Source organism: Mustelus asterias, chromosome 1 (genome assembly GCF_964213995.1).
Source record: "Mustelus asterias chromosome 1, sMusAst1.hap1.1, whole genome shotgun sequence".
NCBI lineage: Eukaryota > Metazoa > Chordata > Chondrichthyes > Carcharhiniformes > Triakidae > Mustelus > Mustelus asterias.
In genome coordinates, this window is record NC_135801.1 from 172,919,850 (window position 1) to 172,938,311 (window position 18,462).

An 18,462-nucleotide genomic window follows, 5' to 3' on the forward strand; every position below is an offset into this window, starting at 1 on the left:
TCCCTCAGTGTACCCAAACAGGCGACTAGGGATTTTCACAGTAACTTCATTGCAGCATTAATGTAAGCCTACTTGTGACAATAATAAATAAACTTTACTTAGATGGGGTGGTGGATGCATACGTTTATTCGTATGCAGGGACCTGTTAGCTGCAAGTAAAGGAACATGTTAGAGCTTTGCACCTTTTTTGAATTACCCATGAGCTTGCAGTGTTAGTGTAAGCCTACTTGTGACAGTAATAAATAAACTTTAAGTTATTTTGAACTATGCCTCACAAGGTTTATGGAGCGTAGAGTTCTTTAAACATTTCCTGGGAAGAACCTTTCACTTAGTAGTCACCTATGGCGGAGTTCGTTCTTCAAGTGTTCCGAGAGAAGCCTCACTTCTGTAATTTCAATTCGCATTTGCATGGAAGAAGTAAACAAAGTCATTCTTGCTTAATTCCTATTGGAAATCATCCAGGCCAGTCTTTAAAATTGAAAAGGGACAACCAGTGTCCAAAAGGTTTAAGGGTTTCATGGCAGTGACATCAATGAATTAGGCTTTAAGCAACTGCCTTTCTTTTTAATGGGATTTTAAAAAACGTTTGCACCCAATCGTGTGGACTGATCTACAGCAACACAAAACATGCTTCGTATTGTAGCTCTGGTTCATTAGGAATGATCGGTTTCAACAAAACTGTACAATAAATGCCCAAAAGGAAAATCCTGAATTTAATAAAAATTGCAATAACTCAAATACGAGTGTCTGAAGACTGATTTCCCCTGCAGCAGTTACAAAAGAGATCAATACTTTAAGCTATGTAATACCTTGAAAATACATTCTGTTAATAAAAGCACACCAGGCCACTGTGTACATTTAACAGTATCATTTCTATCTCCAAGACCTGTGAAATTAGGAAGCTGCAGAGCTGCAGCCCAAATATCTAATTCTTAAGAGGAGTCTTTAGCACTAATTCAGTGGCCTTGACATGTCCTGGTGTGTAATGTTAAGTCTGGCATCAGCGTCACTGCACTGTGTGGTGCTGTAAATGAAATGATATCCATCTCAGTCCTGTGCAACCACTCACTAAATTCTATTGACAGGAACAGCAGGATTTTATTACTTGAAAAATTCAAGCTTTTTCTTTCCTTGTGGCAAAAAAGGCTTGAAGATTAATTAACCCTCTAAGCACTGCAGAACATAACTTTTGGGCAAGAGATGAAAATGATGTGCTTTATACATCATTTATATTGTGCCCATATTTTGTGTGGTTTGGTTTTGGAGTGATGCAAATGTAATAGGAAGTAGCCAGCAACTGATACAAGTGACCAGTTGACCTGTGTACGGTAACATTGGTTGAGCGGCAAATAATCAGAAGAATACCACTGTCCCCTATTTAAATAGGGTCTGTTCTCAAATCCGTCTCAACAAGAAAATGGGGCTTTAACCAAGACTGCACCTCCAACAATGCAACATTCCCTCAGTACTTGCCTCGAAATGTCACTACAAATTATTTCATAATCTCAAAGTTTGCAGGTAGCACAAAATCCAAAAACTCAGTAAACAGTAAGAACCATCGCAATAGACTTCAGGTGGACATGGACGTAGACCGGTGAAATGGTCAGTCACTGAGTAGATGAAATTTAAGAGAGATGCGAAGCGATTCATTTTGGTACGGGGAATGTGGAAAGAGAACAATAACTAAATGGCACATTTTTAAAGGAAGTGCAAGAACAGAGAGGGATGGGCAGAGGTACACAAATCTTTGAAGGTAGCAGAATAAGTCGAGGAGACTGTAACCAGATTTTTTTTTATTAAGTCTATTTATTAGTGTTACAAGTAGGCTTACATTAAAACTGCAATGAAGTTACCGTGAAAATCGTCTAGTTGCCACACTCCGGTGCCTGTTCAGCTACACTGAGGGAGAATTTCAGCATGGCCAATGCACCTAACCAGCATGTCTTTCGGACTGTAGGAGGAGACCAGAGCACCCGGAGGAAACCTATGCAGACACGGGAAGAATGTACCGAGTCCGCACAGACAGTTACCCAAGCCGGGAATCAAACCTGGGTCTCTGGTGCTATGAGGCAGCAGTGCTAACCGCTGTACCACCGTGCCGCCCTCTACATATTCCTGGACTACATCAATGGAGGCACAGAGGACTAAAGAAAGGGCGTTATGCTGAACTTTCATAAGCCCCAGCAGGAATACTGTATTAAATTCAGGGGCATCACACTTTAGGAAAGATGTCAAAATCTTAGGGAGCGTGCAGAGCAGATGTATTAGAATGGCACAGGACAAAAGACTCCAGTCAAGTGGAGAGACCAGATAAACTGGGCTTGTTCATGGTAAAGTTGAGAAGGTTATGGAGAGATTTGATAGATGTGGTGAACATTATGAAGAGCGCTGATAAAGTAAATAAGCATTAGCTATTTCTACTGGCAGGAAAGATCAGTAACCAGAGATAGGTTTTGTAACTGCAGAAGAACCAGAAGTGGTGTAAGGGTTTTTTTTAAGGCAGTGTGTCGTTATGATCTGGACTGCACTGCCTACAAGGGTGGTGGATGTAGATTCAACACAAACTTTCAAAAGGAAATTGAATAAATCCACAAAGAGGAAAAATTTGCAGGGCTATGAGGAAATAGCAGGGAATTGGGACTAACTGGATAGCCCTTTCAAAGAAAGGCCAAGCGACCTCATTCGATAAAAGCAAAAGGAATCCAAAACAAAAACAGGAAATGCTGGAAAACCCCAGCAGGTCTGACAGCATCCGTGGGGAGAGAATAGAGCTAATATTTCGAGTCAGGATAACCTGACGAAGGGTCATTCAGACTTGAAACGTTGGCTCTATTCTCTCTCCACAGATGCTGTCAGACTTGCTGGAATTTTCCAGCATTTTCTGTTTTTGTGTTGACCTCATTTGATTCTCTATCAATGCTGATTTGCCAGAATACTTCAAAAAAGAAAAACTTATTTGATCTACGTAACTGTTAGGTAATGCATCAAACCAAACAATAAACTCTCAATTTGGTAAAAAGAGATATAAATACTTACAATGAATTAAAATTTATGGCCTGACTTTTCCGCCCATTGGGTGAGAGCACTCGGCGAGTCCGGAAGCAGACGCGGAATGTGCTCCTGGCCACAGCTCCAGACCCAAAATATGATTTTTTAAAAATTCATTTATGGGATGTGTGCGTCGCTGGCTTGGCCAGCATTTATTGCCCATCCCTAACTGCCCTCCATTTCAGTGGGCATTTAAGAGTCAACCACATTGCTGTGCCTCTGGAGTCACACGTAGGCCAGACCAGGTAAGGACGGCAGATTTCCTTCTCTAAAGGACATCAGCGAACCAGATGGGTTTTTATGACAATGGTTTCGTGGTCATCATTCGACTTCTAATTCCAGATTCTTTTTTTATTGAATTCTAATTTCACCATCTGCCGTGGCGGGATTCGAACCCAGTCCCCAGGGCACAACCCCGGGTCTCTGGATTACTAGTCCAGTGAGTATACCACTGCACTACTGCCTCCTCAAATATTTCACGTTGGCTGGTCAATTAATGGTCAGCCAGCACACCAAGCATGCTGTGAAAGGCACAGCGCTGCCGGGGAAGGTGGGAAAAGGGCAAGTGCCAAGAAAAGGGAGCGTTCGGGCCGGCGCTTCCATTGTGCTGCCTCAGGGGGACAACCGCTGCAGAGCTCACTCAGGGAGTTGCTGTCCTGTGAAAAATAAATATCAGTGGAAAAACTATGCCGCCAATGCCTCGGCAGCACAATCATGCACAGACCTCAGTCCCCAGACACACTTGTTAGTTTTATTTGAGCCCTGACCTTTCATCCCGCTCTGGGTCAAGGTTTAATGTAAAGGCTGCCTTCCCAGTCGGCCCATCCGCCCACCGTAAAGGCAGGCGGCTGATGTAAAATTTCTGTCAATTGGTGTTAAATTGGCTTCTTTATTGGCGGCGGCCGCGTTTCCGACTCTCTCGTGTACCTGCCGAAGTAGCACTTCAAAAAGAAAATACAGAAAGAAGCCCTTACTTGTTAAACACTCGTTTCTCGAGCCTTGTTCGAGATGTATTACTCTGCTGTTTCAAATCAGTCAGATTTGGATACTTTTTCTTCTTTCCTTTTCCCTTTCTACTTTTGCGGTCATATCTTGAAGAACCGAGATCTACACCCGTGGCAGCTTCAATCTCACGCATCAATTCGGGATCCCGCCAGTCTGTTGGGAAAGAAATGTCTGTGAATTTCCTACTATGTTGAGAGTATCAGTGATGTATTTTCTTACCGTCTTAGTCCACATCATTTTGACCTCCTTTCTTCCAATTTCTTCAAAAGTATCCATCATAGAATTGTAGAATCCTACAATGCAGGAGGAGGCCATTCGGCCCATCGTGTCTGCACCGAACACAATCCCACCCAGGCCCTTTCCCCATATCTACACAAGCATTTGTACTCAGGAGATGAGTAGCCAACTTTGGCTGGTAACTGCCTTTACAAACAGGAGTCATTGTACCCCCCTCTTCAATTTTACTCATCACTGAAAATGGTGGAGCATCACAACAGAGACTGTTCCAAGTTTATCATAGCAAATACATTTATTTTACAAAAGATAACCAAGCTCATAAATAACTGATTGTGACTTATCTATGGCAGATGCCTTTTCTCTTAATTCACCAAACAGATAAAATAATAGAAAGATCACACATCTAAGATCTAAGCTAATTATCTGTAATTAACTTTTTCTTGAAACTGAATTTCCTCTCACTATTGGAAACTAAAAGCAGCATAGAACCCACTATCACCTCCAAAACACATCTGGCTTGTAGACTGTCAGAATCCTGGAACTTCCTTTCAAAGCAGTGGGAATCCCTTCATCACATGAATGCCAGTGGTTCAAGGTGGCACAGCACCATCTTCTCAGAGGCAGTTAGGAATGGGAAATAAATGCTGGCATTGCCGTGACACCCATAACTTGAGGATAATTTTAAAGAATATTCTAATGTGGAAATTGAAATGGATTTTCATCTCTCTTTTGGCAGTTGCAAAATGAGCAATTCCTTACCTGAGATTTTCGAGCTTTCCCCTGCCTCCCCACCCTCTGGTTCAGACAGATTCAACAAAGGAGGGAGTAAACAGGGAATTACAGACCAGTTAACCAAACATCAGTACTAGCGAAAATGCTAGAGTCTATTATAAAGGATGTCATAACAGGACACTTGGAAAATATCAACAAAGTTAGACAAAGTCAACATGGATTTATGGAAGGGAAATCATGTTTTAGTTGAACAAACCTACTGGAGTTTTTTGAGGATGTAATTAGCAGATTAGATAAGGGTTAACAAGTGGATGTGGTGTATTTGGATTTTCAGAAAGTTCTCGGTAGAGTCCAATGTAAGAGGTTAGTGTGCAAAATTAAAGCGCATGGGATTGGGGGTAATATATTGGCATGGACTGAGAACTGGTTAGAAGACAGGTGTAAGAGTTTACCCCAGTCCAACGCCAGCATCTCCACATAGAAAACAGGAAGCAGAGAGTAGGAATAAACGGGGTCTTTTCCGAAGTGGCAGGCAATTGCTAGTGGGGTCCCGCAGTTGGCGCTTGGGCCCCAGTTATTCACAATATATGGCCATGATTTGGACGAGGGAATCAAAAGCTGACGACATGAAACTTGGTGGGAATGAGTGGTGAGGAACATGTTAAGAGGATTCAAAGTGATTTAGACAAGTTGGGTAAGTGGGTAAATACATGGCAGATGCAGTAAAATGTGGATATATGTAAAGTTATCTACTTTGGACAGAGAAACAGAATGACAGAGTATTATTTAAATGGTGATAGATTGGGAAATATTGACATACAAAGGGACCTTAGTGTCTTGGTACACCAATCACTGAAAGCAACAATGCAGGTACAGCAAGCAGTTAGGAAGACAAATAGTGTGTTGGCCCCCATTGTAAGAGGACATAAGTACAGGAGCAAGGATGTCTTACTGCAGCTCTACAGGGTCTTGGTGAGATCACACCTGGGGTATTGTGTGCAGTTTTGGTCTCCTTATCCAAGAAGGGATACATAGTTGCCATAGCAAAGGTGCAGCGAAGGTTCACCTGGGATGACAGGATTGTTGCGTGAAGAGAGATTGGCTTGTACACACTGGAATTTAGAAGAATGTAAGAGGAATCTAATTGAAACGGATAAAATTCTGACAGGGCTGGACAGACTGGATGCAGGGATGTTGTTTCCTCTGCCTGGGGTCTATAGAACAAGGGCCCACAGCCTTAGGATACGAGTTAGCCAATTGAGATGAGAAGGAACTTCTTCACACAGAGGATGATGAACCTGTGGAATTCTCTACCATAGAAAGCTGTGGAGGCCAAGTCACTGAATATACTTAAGAAGGAAATAGATAGATTTCTAGACTCGAAAGGCGTCAAGGAATATGGGGAAAGTGCAGGAGTATGATGTTGAATACAGGATCAGCCATGATCATTATGAATGGCGGAGCAGGCTCAAAAGACCAAACGGCCTACTCCTGCTCCTAATTTCTATGTTTACATACAGGAAAAAATTACCTCCAAAATGTTACCTGGATTTTGAGTAATATCCGACGTAAATCCAAGACATAGAAATGGAAACAGTAATACAACACTTTTTAAGTCGAATTAGCAACATAGAAACTAGAAGCAGGAGTCGGACGTTCAGCCCTTTGTGCCTGCTCCGCTATTCATTTTGATCATGGTTGATCATTGAATTCAATATCCTGATTCCCCGTTCCTCCCATATCCCTTGATCCCTTTAGCCCCAAGAGCTATATCTAATTTATTTTTGAAATCAGACTTCGTTTTGGCCTCAACTACTTTCTGTGGTAGTGAATTCCACAAATTCACCACCCTCCGAGTGAAGAAATTTCTCCTCACCTCAGTTCTAAAAGATGCCCACACACTCAGCCTGTCCAAATCACACTGAAGCATCTCTGCCTCAAAATTACTTACAACACCAGGTTCAGTCCAACAGGTTTATTTGGTATCACAAGCTTTCAGAGCGCTGCTCCTTCATCAGGTGAGCCACTCAGGTCGAGGTTCACCATAAAAGAGAATTCCAGTCAAATCATTTAAAAATAAATTTCACAGAGGTCTACAGATCTCCTGCTAGAACCCAAAGGGAAAAATAAAATGTGGCACGGTAGCATAGTGGTTAGCACTGCTGCTTCACAGCTCCAGGGACCTGGGTTCAATTCCCGGCTTGATTCACTGTCTGTGTGGAGTTTGCACATTCTCCTCGTGTCTGCGTGGGTTTCCTCCGGGTGCTCCGGTTTCCTCCCACAGTCCAAAGATATGCGGGTTAGGTTGATTGGCCATGCTAAAATTGCCCCTTAGTGTCCTGAGATGCGTAGGTTAGGGATTAGTGGGTAAATATGTAGGGATATGGGGGTAGGGCCTGGGTGGGGTTGTGGTCGGTGCAGACTCGATGGGCCAAATGGCCTCTTTCTGCACTGTAGGGTTTCTATGATGTAACCAGCTACATACATTATTTCCCCGAGGGTTATGCCTATCTTACGTCAAAGTGACGGCGGCAGACAAGTAAAAACCTTAAGAATTTCAGTGTCAGGCTGTCCAATCTAAATCACAAGTGCTTGCAACCCTAGATATCAAATAAACACAAAAACTGAATAGCAGATATGAGTTTGAAGGAAAAAGGAGGAGTCTGATTTTGTTCCTTTTAAAAATCATCCCTCAGAATGATAGCGTGATTCACACAGGGTTAAATCAATGTTAAACATCACCCACAAATGGAGCTGGAGCAAGATAAGGGAGAAGAGAAAGAGAGGCTCATGAGGAAAGTTGATCCAAAAGATTTATTTAATCTTGAGAGAGATTAAATATAAAGTAACACAAGTCAAAAAATGAAACCATTAATCCATGATTAAGGTCAAAATAAAGCACAGTTAGACACAAGACCTTCCAATAACGGCAAGGCGGTACCAGCTTAGAGCTCCGTGAATGGGACACTTGTATAAATACGGCAAAAAATACTGGGGCCCAGTCAGTATGAAATGAGCATTTCAACAAAATGAAGGACCAATTTAAAAGCCTTTGAAAAGAAATCAATAGAGTGCCAAGGAAGAACAGTCTTTAGAGCCTTGATGGACCCTAAAGCTCTTCATATAGTGTTGCTGACTATACTGATGGTGAAAAAAATTACACAGTTTGGGGAAAAAAAAAAATCAATACTGTAGTTAGTAAAGAGATGCTATTTCACATCTGACTGGCCAGCGGCCTGCCTTTCCGTGGTTGTCCTGATACCTGTTTGTTAACAAGTCACTAAAGGCTGAAAGACCAGATATTCTTGAGTACTGACACAAAAAATAGGTACTTAATTTGCTTCTATGTGCGATCCATTGGGAAGGATGAAAGCTACAGATTAGTAGGTCACTGCGTTTGATCATCGATTCATAGCATCAAGACCCTAGTCATCATTATGTGGGGCATCTGCGTTACACTTAAGGTTTTATGTAAACACCACAAACTAGCAAAGAATCAAGTGATTTAGAAAGGATCAGACTGCAGGAAGCACCATTGTTCTATGCACATTTTCTGCTGTCATTCCCAAATAGATTGTAATACTGTTATGTCTATGTTCATTCACTGTGTCAAACAGTATTTGGGATTCAATCTATTTTAAAATGGAACACTGAACACTTCAAACTGCTGAATTCCGAGTGAATTCTAGATTCAAAGCCACCTGGAGGAGGCAGAGCAGCACATTTAACACCACAGATTACACACACATGGTCGTCAGCTCAGTTTTAAACGCACCCTTGCTTCAAGACCTTGGGTGCGCATAGCACAAAACTGAAATGATTCGATTGGTGCAACACAATATCCATTAAAATCAAACGCACATCAAAGCTAAAATCATCGACCTGGAAACAACAGCAGAAAAAAGATGCTTCTTGAAATCTCGATCCGCGGGAACACAAAGTATCATTTATGTTTCAGCATTTTTCTTGACGTCCATTTGCACAAGAGATAGACATAAAGGGACAATGTTATCCAGATAAAATATCTTACAAGACACTTGCAAGCAGGCGTGTAATGCGGATGGGTGAGATAACAGGTTCAGTGGCACAATGGTATTATTGCGTCAATAATTTGTTTTATATTTATAGCACAGATTAAAAGACAACCGCAGGTACTTGAAACTTTAAAAACTTCTACTGAAGGGTCCCATTCAAAGTGTTACTCTTACCATTTCAATTGAAAGATGTCAATCAATAAATATGCTGCATAAATCCAGCTTTTTGTGTCCATCTTATTTTTGACTCCAGTAAAAAAAAAGGTAAGATTGGACAATCAAAAACACAAGTTATTTACAAAATCTCCTGCATTGGAGATCAATCTCTTTCCAATATTATGCAACTCTTTCTGACTATGCTGTTTCAGGAACTCCATCTCCCCAGAAACTATGGTGACAATATCTCATTAGAGGATGATATTCAAAATGTGACTTAATTTTCCCATTACAGAATGCTATGAATATACTATAGATCAATCAGCAACAGAAACTTCAGCATCCCTAGCAATTAACATTGAGATTTAGTATTCATTGAACTAGCCAACAACATATTCCACAATCTAAATCCTTAAATTTTCCCTCTTATTCTCAGAAACTCTGGACGAACATAAATATGAGATTCCTTTAAAAAAGCTAAAGAAACTCTAGTTCTGCAATGTAATCGATAGACATCTTCAAATTTGATCAGCCAGCTAACTGGACCAAGGCTTTCAGCCTGGCACAGATTGGAGAGGATGGAGAAGGGCAATTCCAGTGGGAAAGACTTGTGCCCACTCAGAGATTTCCCCTGATTCCAACTACAATCCTGGTCCTATGCGGGAAATGGGTTCCTGATTTGAGCCGCTATGAGTGAAGATTTGATGGGACAGGCCTTGGGGACTTGCTGCCACAGGACAAAGAGCAGCCTGAAGGGACTGAAAATGTTCAACCTTGACTCCTGGGTTTGCAGAATACTTCAAGACCTCTTGCATGGGTTCCTCCCCATTAATGCAGGGCGGCACGGTGGCACAGTGGCAAGCATTGCTGCTTCACAATGTCAGGGATCCGGGTTCGATTCCTGGCTTGGGTCACTGTCTGTGTGGAGTTTGCACGTTCTCTCTGTGTCTGCGTGGGTTTCCTCCGGGTGCTCCGGTTTCCTCCCACAGTCTGAAAGATGTGCTGGTTAGATGCATTGACCCGAACAGGCGCCGGAGTGTGGCGACTAGGGGATTTTCACAGTAACTTCATTGCAGTGTTAATTGAAGCCTTACTTGTGACAAATAAATAAACTTTATTTTTTACTTTACTTTAATGCCTCCGGGCACCCATTGTTGACTTTTAAATGCTAGGTGTGAAGCCTAGTAGGCGGCCCCTACATTTAGAGGCAGATCTTCCGGTCCCATCAATGGTAACCCCAGCAGCGGAGGGTGTGAACAATGGGAAACCCCACTGACATCAGCCGGCCAATGGTGGGCTGCCTCCGCCGCTGCAGAGCACACCATTGGTTGGGGCGGAACATACCACCCACTGTCTTATCCTTCTGCATCACATTTCCATTCTTGCACTGGGAGCGTGAGGGTGAATCCTCAAGAAAATAGTTGGGAAGAAGACAGAATGAGGTGCAGCCCCAGTAAATTAATGCTTCATTTCATCCCCAGATCAGTGAAAGCAAATAAAAACCCCATCATGACATCATTCAGGTTTCCTTTCATAAAATACTAATTTCACATTTGTAAACTTTTGACAGCTTTCAATCTGTTTCATTCTCATATGTTGAACAATAAATAATGTCTTTAGTTGGTTCTCTGAGGTGCATCTTCTGGCTTGGCAAAGTGCAAAGAAAATGACAGTCCGATAGCAGAACAAAAGTCGCCCCGCTGTCTCATAGAGACTAGCAGTTTGAATCCTTTCCTGGTTTCTGACCTTTTTGCAGATTTCAATCCAAAAATGGAGGTGAAACTTAACTGTTTGTTGCATCCTTCAGCCCCTTGTTTACTACCATGGTTGCCCACATAACAGGCAGTATTTAATGGAGGTGATGGGGGGCTCGCCTAGTGGCTGAAGAGCTGGCGAGAGCCCCATAATCACATCTTTTCGAGAAGACCTGCCGTATTAAATGCCTTTCAGGTATTTCAGTGGCCCACAGTAGGCCCTCCCTGCGATCAGGGACCCCAGGGATGTAAATTCTGCTCCCCCCACCCTTGCCACTTCCAGGTCCCTCGATCAAGTTCCCTGTCCCTCTCCAGAACCAGAAGCCTGAAAGCAACCACAACAGGCTTTGCTTTTCAGGCTTCCCACAAGACGAGTATCCCGCCTAGCACTGGTATCGGGACGAGGCCCAAAAGGCCTGAAATAACGGAGGGGCAGGAAGGCAGTCCATGAGCTTTCCCAGCCCATACTTAATCAGGGCAGAGGGGAGAAGGCCGCATGCTCCTCCCCTGCCAATCTCCCACCCAATAAAATGCTCGCCACTAACATCACCTTGGGGAGGGATGGTATTAAATTCTGCCCAACCTTTCACCACTTCACTAGTTCCTCCATTTCTCTTAGTTTGCCTCTGTGTTAATTTATACATCACAGTCAGTCTGTGTTTGAAATGGGGCACCATCTCATACAATTTATGCACGGTCACTGAATAACACATCAAAAGTACAGATGAGACCATTCGGCCCATTGAGTCTGCACCGACTCTCTGACAGAGCATCTTATCCAGGTCCTCACCCTATCCCCACAGCCCTACACATTTCCCATTTCCCAATTGCCCATAATCCATAATCTACACATATGACCTTGGACACTAAGGGGAGATTCAGCATGGCCAATCCATCCAACTTGCACATCTTTGAAGTGTGGGAGGAAACCTGAGCACCCGGAGGAAACCCACGCAGACACGGGGAGAATGTGCAAACTCCACACAGACAGTTACCCAAGGCCGGAATTGAACCCGGGTCTCTGGAGCTGTGCGGCAGCAGTGCAAATCACTGTGCCACCGTGTTGCCCACTGACATGTCAATCTCACTCACAATCTTACTTTAATTTTATGAAATATCCCAAATAAATATAGGGCATGTTTCTTGTCACTGCTTCATGATAAGGTGTTACACAACAGACCCATTGTGAAATTAAGATGCATGGGGCGGCATGGTGGCACAGTGGTTAGCATGGCGGCCTCACAGTGCCAGGGATCCAGGTTCAATTCCAGCCTTGGGTAACTGTCCGTGTGGAGTTTGCACGTTCTCCCCATGTCTGCATGGTTTCCTCCTGGTGCTCCGGTCTCCTCCCACAGTCCAAAGATGTGCGGGTTAGGTGGATTGCCCATGCTAAACTGTCCCTTAGTGTCGGGGGAATTGGCAGGGTAAATATGTGGGGTTGCGGGAATAGGGCCTGGGAGGGATTAGACCATAACATATAGGAGCAGAATTAAGCAATTTGGCTCATTGAGTCTGCTCTTCCATTTAATCATGGCTGATATGATTCTCGTTCGCATTCTCCTGCCTTTTCCCCGTAACCCTTGATCCCCTTATTGATCAAGAACCTATCTATCTCTGTCTTAAAGACACTCAATGATCTGGCCTCCACAGCGCTCTGTGGCAATGAGTTCCACAGATTCACCACCCTCTTCCTCCTCATCTCAGTTTTAAAGGAGGCAGTGCCCTCGAGTTCTAGCCTCTCCCACTAGTGGAAACATCCTCGCCACTTCCATTCTATCTAGGATTGTCGTCAGTGCAGGCTCGATGGGTCTAATGGCCTCCTTCTGTACTGTAGGAATTCCATGGTATTAATGACAATATATTTAGATTTACTATAACTGGGAAGTACTAAAGACGGAGTTTTGAAAAAGGCCTGGTCTGTCACATTTTGTAAAATCTCTGATTTAAGTAACAAAGTTTAAGCTGCTGACACCTTCCCTATTGAGACAATTATTCTCTTTCCTGCACTGTGCAATAACTCAAGGTTTATATACATATATTTAAAACTCATTTCTATACCTCGTGTATGTCACACACCAACATTAAAAAAAACAATAAAATCCCATTGACATACCAGCTTCCGCTTCCTGCTTTTTCTGTTCCTCTTGCTTCAGTCTTTGAAGATCTTCTGGATTCACAGGATTTCCTTGCTCATCTCTTGGGATAATCTTTCCATGGAAAGGACACTATACAGCACACATACACAAAAAAAATGCCATGAGCGTTTGTCTTGCATACAGGATAAAAGACGATGAATCTCTTTGAGCATGTGTGCACTCAGAGGGCCAATTGAACTCAGGTGTTGAGCTCAAACAGACCCCGTCTGTGCTGCAGTAATGGCTTTATGCCACAGTGTGGTGGTTATGAATCTTCAGAGAACTTGTAAATGCTCTTGAAGAGCGGATATGGTCTGTAGAACTGTCAACTGTCAAGTTATTTAAATTGTCAGCACTTTTAAACAAAAATGAAAACAAAAATCTATACATGATTTTACCTGTCTATACATGACAGAATTGAAAAACAATCTGTTCTATCAGTTTCAATGGTTGTTTGTTGACATAACCCAAGTGCTCTTATTACATTTTTTAATACTTTCCACACCCTATATTTCATCATAATGGGAGTGTCAGGAAGGTGAAAGAGGATGCTATCGTAAATTCAGAGCTTGGTTGACAGCTTTCTTTATTATTTATTCATTCAGGGGATGTGGACTTTGCTGTCTAGGCCAGCATTAGTTGCCCATCCCTAATTGCCCTCGAGGTGGTGAGTTGCCTTCTTGAGCTGCTGCAGTCCATATGGTATAGCAACACCCACAGTGCAGTCAGGGTATGAATTCCAGGATTTTGACCCAGTGACGGTGAAAGAACAGCGATTTATTTCCAAGTCAGGATGGTGAATAATTTGGAGGAGGACGTCCAGGTGGTGGTGTATCTGCTGCCCATGTTCTTCTAGATGGTAGTGTTCGTGGGTTTAGAAGGTGTTGTCTAAGGAACCTTAGTGAGTTACTGCAGTGCATCTTGCAGATGGTGCACACGGTGAGTTGATGGTTTAGGGAGTGAGTGTTTAAGGTGGTGGATGGGATGCCAATTAAGCGAGCTGTTTTTCCTGGATGATTTTGAGCTTCTCGGATGCTGGTGGGAGCTGCATTCATTCAGGACAGTGGAGAGTATATCATCATACTCCCGGCTGGCACCTTGTAGGTGGCGTACAACCTTTGAGGAGTCAGGAGGAAACATGCTGATCACAGAATTCCCAGTCTCTGACCTGTTCCTGTAGCCACAGTATTTCTATAGCTGATCCAGTTCAGTTTCTGGCCAATGGTGACCCGCAGAATGTTGGTAGTGGTGGATTCTGCAATAGCAATGCTATTGAATGTCAGGGCAAAATGATTCGATTCTCTCTTGTTGGAGATGGTCGTTGTCCGGCACTTATGTGGAAGGAATGTTACTTGTCACTTATTAACCGACGCCTGAATGTTAACCAGGTCCTGCTGCACATGGACACAAATTGCTTCAGTATCTGAGGAGTTGCAAATGGTGCCGAGCATAGTAGAATCATCAGTGAATATCACCACTTCTGACCTATGATGGATGGCAGGTTGTTGATGAAGCAGCTGAAGATGGTTGGACATAGGACAATACCCTGATAAAAACTCCTGCAATGATGCCCTGGGACTGAGATGATAGGCCTCCAACAACCACAACCATTTTCCTTTATGCTCAGTATGACTCCAAATAGACTATTAAAGAAGTGGCTGTCTTTGATGTGGGGTTATGATTGCAAATGTTTATAAGGGATTGAGCACTTGAAGTGTTTTAAATGTATTGAATAGGGATTCACAAACGGGGAGGTTTCTTTTATATTATATAGTGAAACTCTGAGATTAATATTTAGAATTTTATTTTATTTCATTTCAGAATGGCCCCCGAGTGGATACGGAGTGAGTTGGGATTGGGGGCAAAGGTGGTGGGGGCATGAGATGGCACTAAGTTGATGTAGGGGCTCAAAGGGGCCTAAGAATTTACAGAGTAGGTATGGAGGGTATGAGGGGCAATTAGAGCTGGATGGGAGCATGGGTTGGCATCTGTGTGCATCGGGAGTAAGTGGGGGTGAGGGGGTGTGAGAGTGAAAGGCGAGTGGGCCTAATGTTTAAGAAAACTGGGACAAAGTCCCAGTGAACTAATAGGGACCTTTTAATCGGCCTGTCTCTATATTCAGCAGCACCTGTGACCTTGCCTCCCAGCTGCAATCAAGTGCAATGGGCCTAGCTCCATCCGTCAAACCATCCCTCGGGACACATATAGCGAGCTGGGAAACTTTCCAACCGTTTGACTTCAGAGCAGCAATCCAGGCCTACAGCTTTAATGTCCCTTTCTATGATGGGGCACCCAAAATCCCACACAATACTCGAACTGTAGACCAATGTAAACTGCAAATCAATGTTGGGCATAAATTCAGCGTTATATCCTGACACTATACTGTACACCCCCCATTTATAGAAGCCCAAAATCTCTTGTCCTTTGTCATGGCTTTATCTCCCAGCACTCAGACATTCTACGGGAGCATATTTGAACCAGTAGATCCCTCTGTTCATTCACATTCTTCAGTATCTGGCCGTGAAATGTATACTCCCAGCACGAGACACCACAGTTGGAGGATAATATTGAGCAACTAGAAATAAATACAGGTAAGATTTATTTGAGAGCTGGTGAACCACATAGTGATGTTTCACAAGACCGTGACTCCAAAATGCTGAATTTTGACAAGGTTGTTTAGACAAGGCTGTTCAACACTGGGCCATATGCAATACACATAGCAATTTCTACACAACTAAAACCCAGTACAAAACAAGGTAGTGGCAGGTGCCAAGTACATATTCAATTTGGACACACCTATTACAAAGCTTTTCAGTACATTACTAAAAATGGCTGTGACAAATTTCAAAAAATTAGCGCATTTTACAGCTGAAGTAGGTAAACAGACCAAGAAAGCATGCAACAATATTCAATGACCAGAACAGGCTCATTAGCAGAAACCCATATTTTACCCAAGCTGGGTAATTCAGAGAGAAAGTGTGAAATTACAAGAAAAATGACTGATTCAGATATCTTGAAAAGTTGATCGTATGGCAAATGGTTTCAAGGGGACTGAATGGTACAGGTACTCTCGTATTCTTAGTGAGAGTTAATGGTGCATACCAGTGGATCAACTTCCCATTTTTACAGCACTTGTTTTCCTAGTCAGTGGCAGCATTTCCCCTACAACATACGCTCAGACCCTGGCTCCAAACATAGCAAAGATTTCAATCCAATTACTCACCACACAACATTCAGAATATTTAGTTAACTTTGTCATAAATGATGTCCGTAAGAACATTGTGAAATCTCAATTTTTCCAAAAATCAGAAGAGTCCAAAGCTAACATCTGGGAAATTTATGTGAGCATAAAATAAATGAGCTCATAAGCATTGTTTGCATTGCCACTTATAGAATTTTGCCAATTTCCTAAACTCAAGAGAGCTGACTATATGAGTGCCTTCGCTGGGAATTTTTATAGAATCCCTATAGTGCAGAAGGAGGCCATTCGGCCCATCCAGCCGGTACCAATTCTCCGACAGAGCATCTCACCCAGGCCCTATCCCCACAACCCCATGTACTTATCCCCTAACCTACACAACTTCGGACACCAGGGGCCCTATTTTACCATTTTGATTCTAAGTGTTGGGCGGACTTGAAACTGGGAGTGTTTCAGATCTGACTTTTAGACCCGTTTTCAGGCGCCCCCATACATTCGCTGCCTGCAAAAATATCAACGATTCCGAATCACACCGCAGAAGCCTGTGGGCGGGGCTTAACACGTCCCAAACCCTGCTGCTCCGATTGGCACCTCCAACTGCGCATGTGTAGAAAATAAAAATGATAGAATTCCGCTCCCTTACCACTTCGCTCCTGGGCTGGATAATGCCTCCCCCTGGCCCCCACAGACATTGCCCCACCCCCACAACATTACTGACCCCCCTTGTCCCCCCACCCACCCCACCACCCAGACCGATCGTGGGCCCCTCCGCCTCTGCCCCCCACCAATCTTAGGCAGAATGGCAGCATACTCCCCTTTACCTCCACCGATCTCAGGCAGAGTGACAGTAGACTCCCCTTCCCTTCCCCCACTGATCTCAAGCAGAGTGGTAATGGAGCCCCCTTTCCCTCCACTGATCTCAGGCAGAGTGGAAGCAGACCCACCTTCTCTTCCCCCCCCCCCCCCCCACCAATCTCAAGCAGAGAGCTGTCGGACGCTCGGCACTTACCTCCTCACTAACTGGAGCGCCCAAATTGGACTTCTGTGGAGCATGTCTGTTTTGCGCCGATTCTGGATGGGTGAATGTGGTGGTAAAGGGGGAAGTGTGGGTAAGGTAAGTCAATTTAAATGCATACAAATGCATTTAAATGGCCGTCATGTCCATTTCAGGCACGGTCCCAATTGCGGCCATTTTCGAGCCTTGGTAAAGAGGGAAACGGCGCAAAGCCAGGCGCAAATCGCCCTACTCGCCTCACCCAACTTTACCAAGTTTCCGTGTCCAAAAACGGGCGCAAACTGATGATAAAATCGAGCCCTAAGACACAATTTAGCATGACCAATCCACCTAACCTGCACATCTTTGGACTGTGGGCGGAAACCGGAGAACCCGAAGGAAACCCACGCAGACACGGGGAGAACATGCAAACCTTGCACAGTCACCCAAGGATGAAATTGAACCCGAGTCTTTGGCACTATAAGGCGGCAGTGTTAACCAGTGTTTTGGCCTCGGAGATTTTCAAGGCTAGGAACAAAATTCTGCTGAAATTAGATTTTATGTTAGTTAGCAACAGGATGAACTGCATTTGTATTTCCATTAAGGCATTTATTATTGTGGAATGTAAAACAATAACCCCCTCAGCGCCAGAGATATAATTATGCACCTTTCGCTGTGGAACATAGAGCAGGTAAAATTGTGTGCGCACTGGCTGACTAAACATTAAAAGAACCACTTGCTGTATAGCAGCAATTGCCAGAGCAAAAAGAATGATAGGTTGCAGGTCCTGGGAGTGTCAATCACTCAGTAGAACGAGTGTACTCATCTGAAGGACCGACAACAGAAATGAACTTGTTCCTATTTCAACAAGGAGTGGCTGGAGATGGTTCATGGAGGGAAAGGAGATGGAATGGGGCCCGAAGGTAAGCAGGCTAATTCGAATGGGCATACATTTCCTCTGTCTTTCCTCTGGCAACACATAGCATCATTCATGAACATTTTCCAAGCTTGCTGAAGCAAAAACAACTTGAAGAACTGTTTTCTGCGGTGCATGCTTCATCTACTGCTGCAGTATTTCATAAATACTTGATATAAATCATGGAATTCCAACACACTCATCCAGGCACTATCTAGAAATACAAACACAACTGTTATACTCTTGGAAAAC

General features: G+C 43.5%; 1 protein-coding gene across 1 annotated transcript in view; it reads right to left on the reverse strand.

Annotated features, from left to right (window-relative positions):
- Positions 1–18,462, reverse strand: part of uvssa (UV-stimulated scaffold protein A) — a 101,085-nt gene that overhangs the window by 11,931 nt on the left and 70,692 nt on the right. Inside the window, exons 12-13 of the mRNA XM_078223186.1 lie at positions 13,080–13,191; positions 4,023–4,206 (exon numbers count right to left, since the gene is read on the reverse strand). Coding sequence (XP_078079312.1) covers positions 4,023–4,206; positions 13,080–13,191 — 296 coding nt within the window. The remainder of the gene's footprint in view (positions 1–4,022; positions 4,207–13,079; positions 13,192–18,462) is intronic.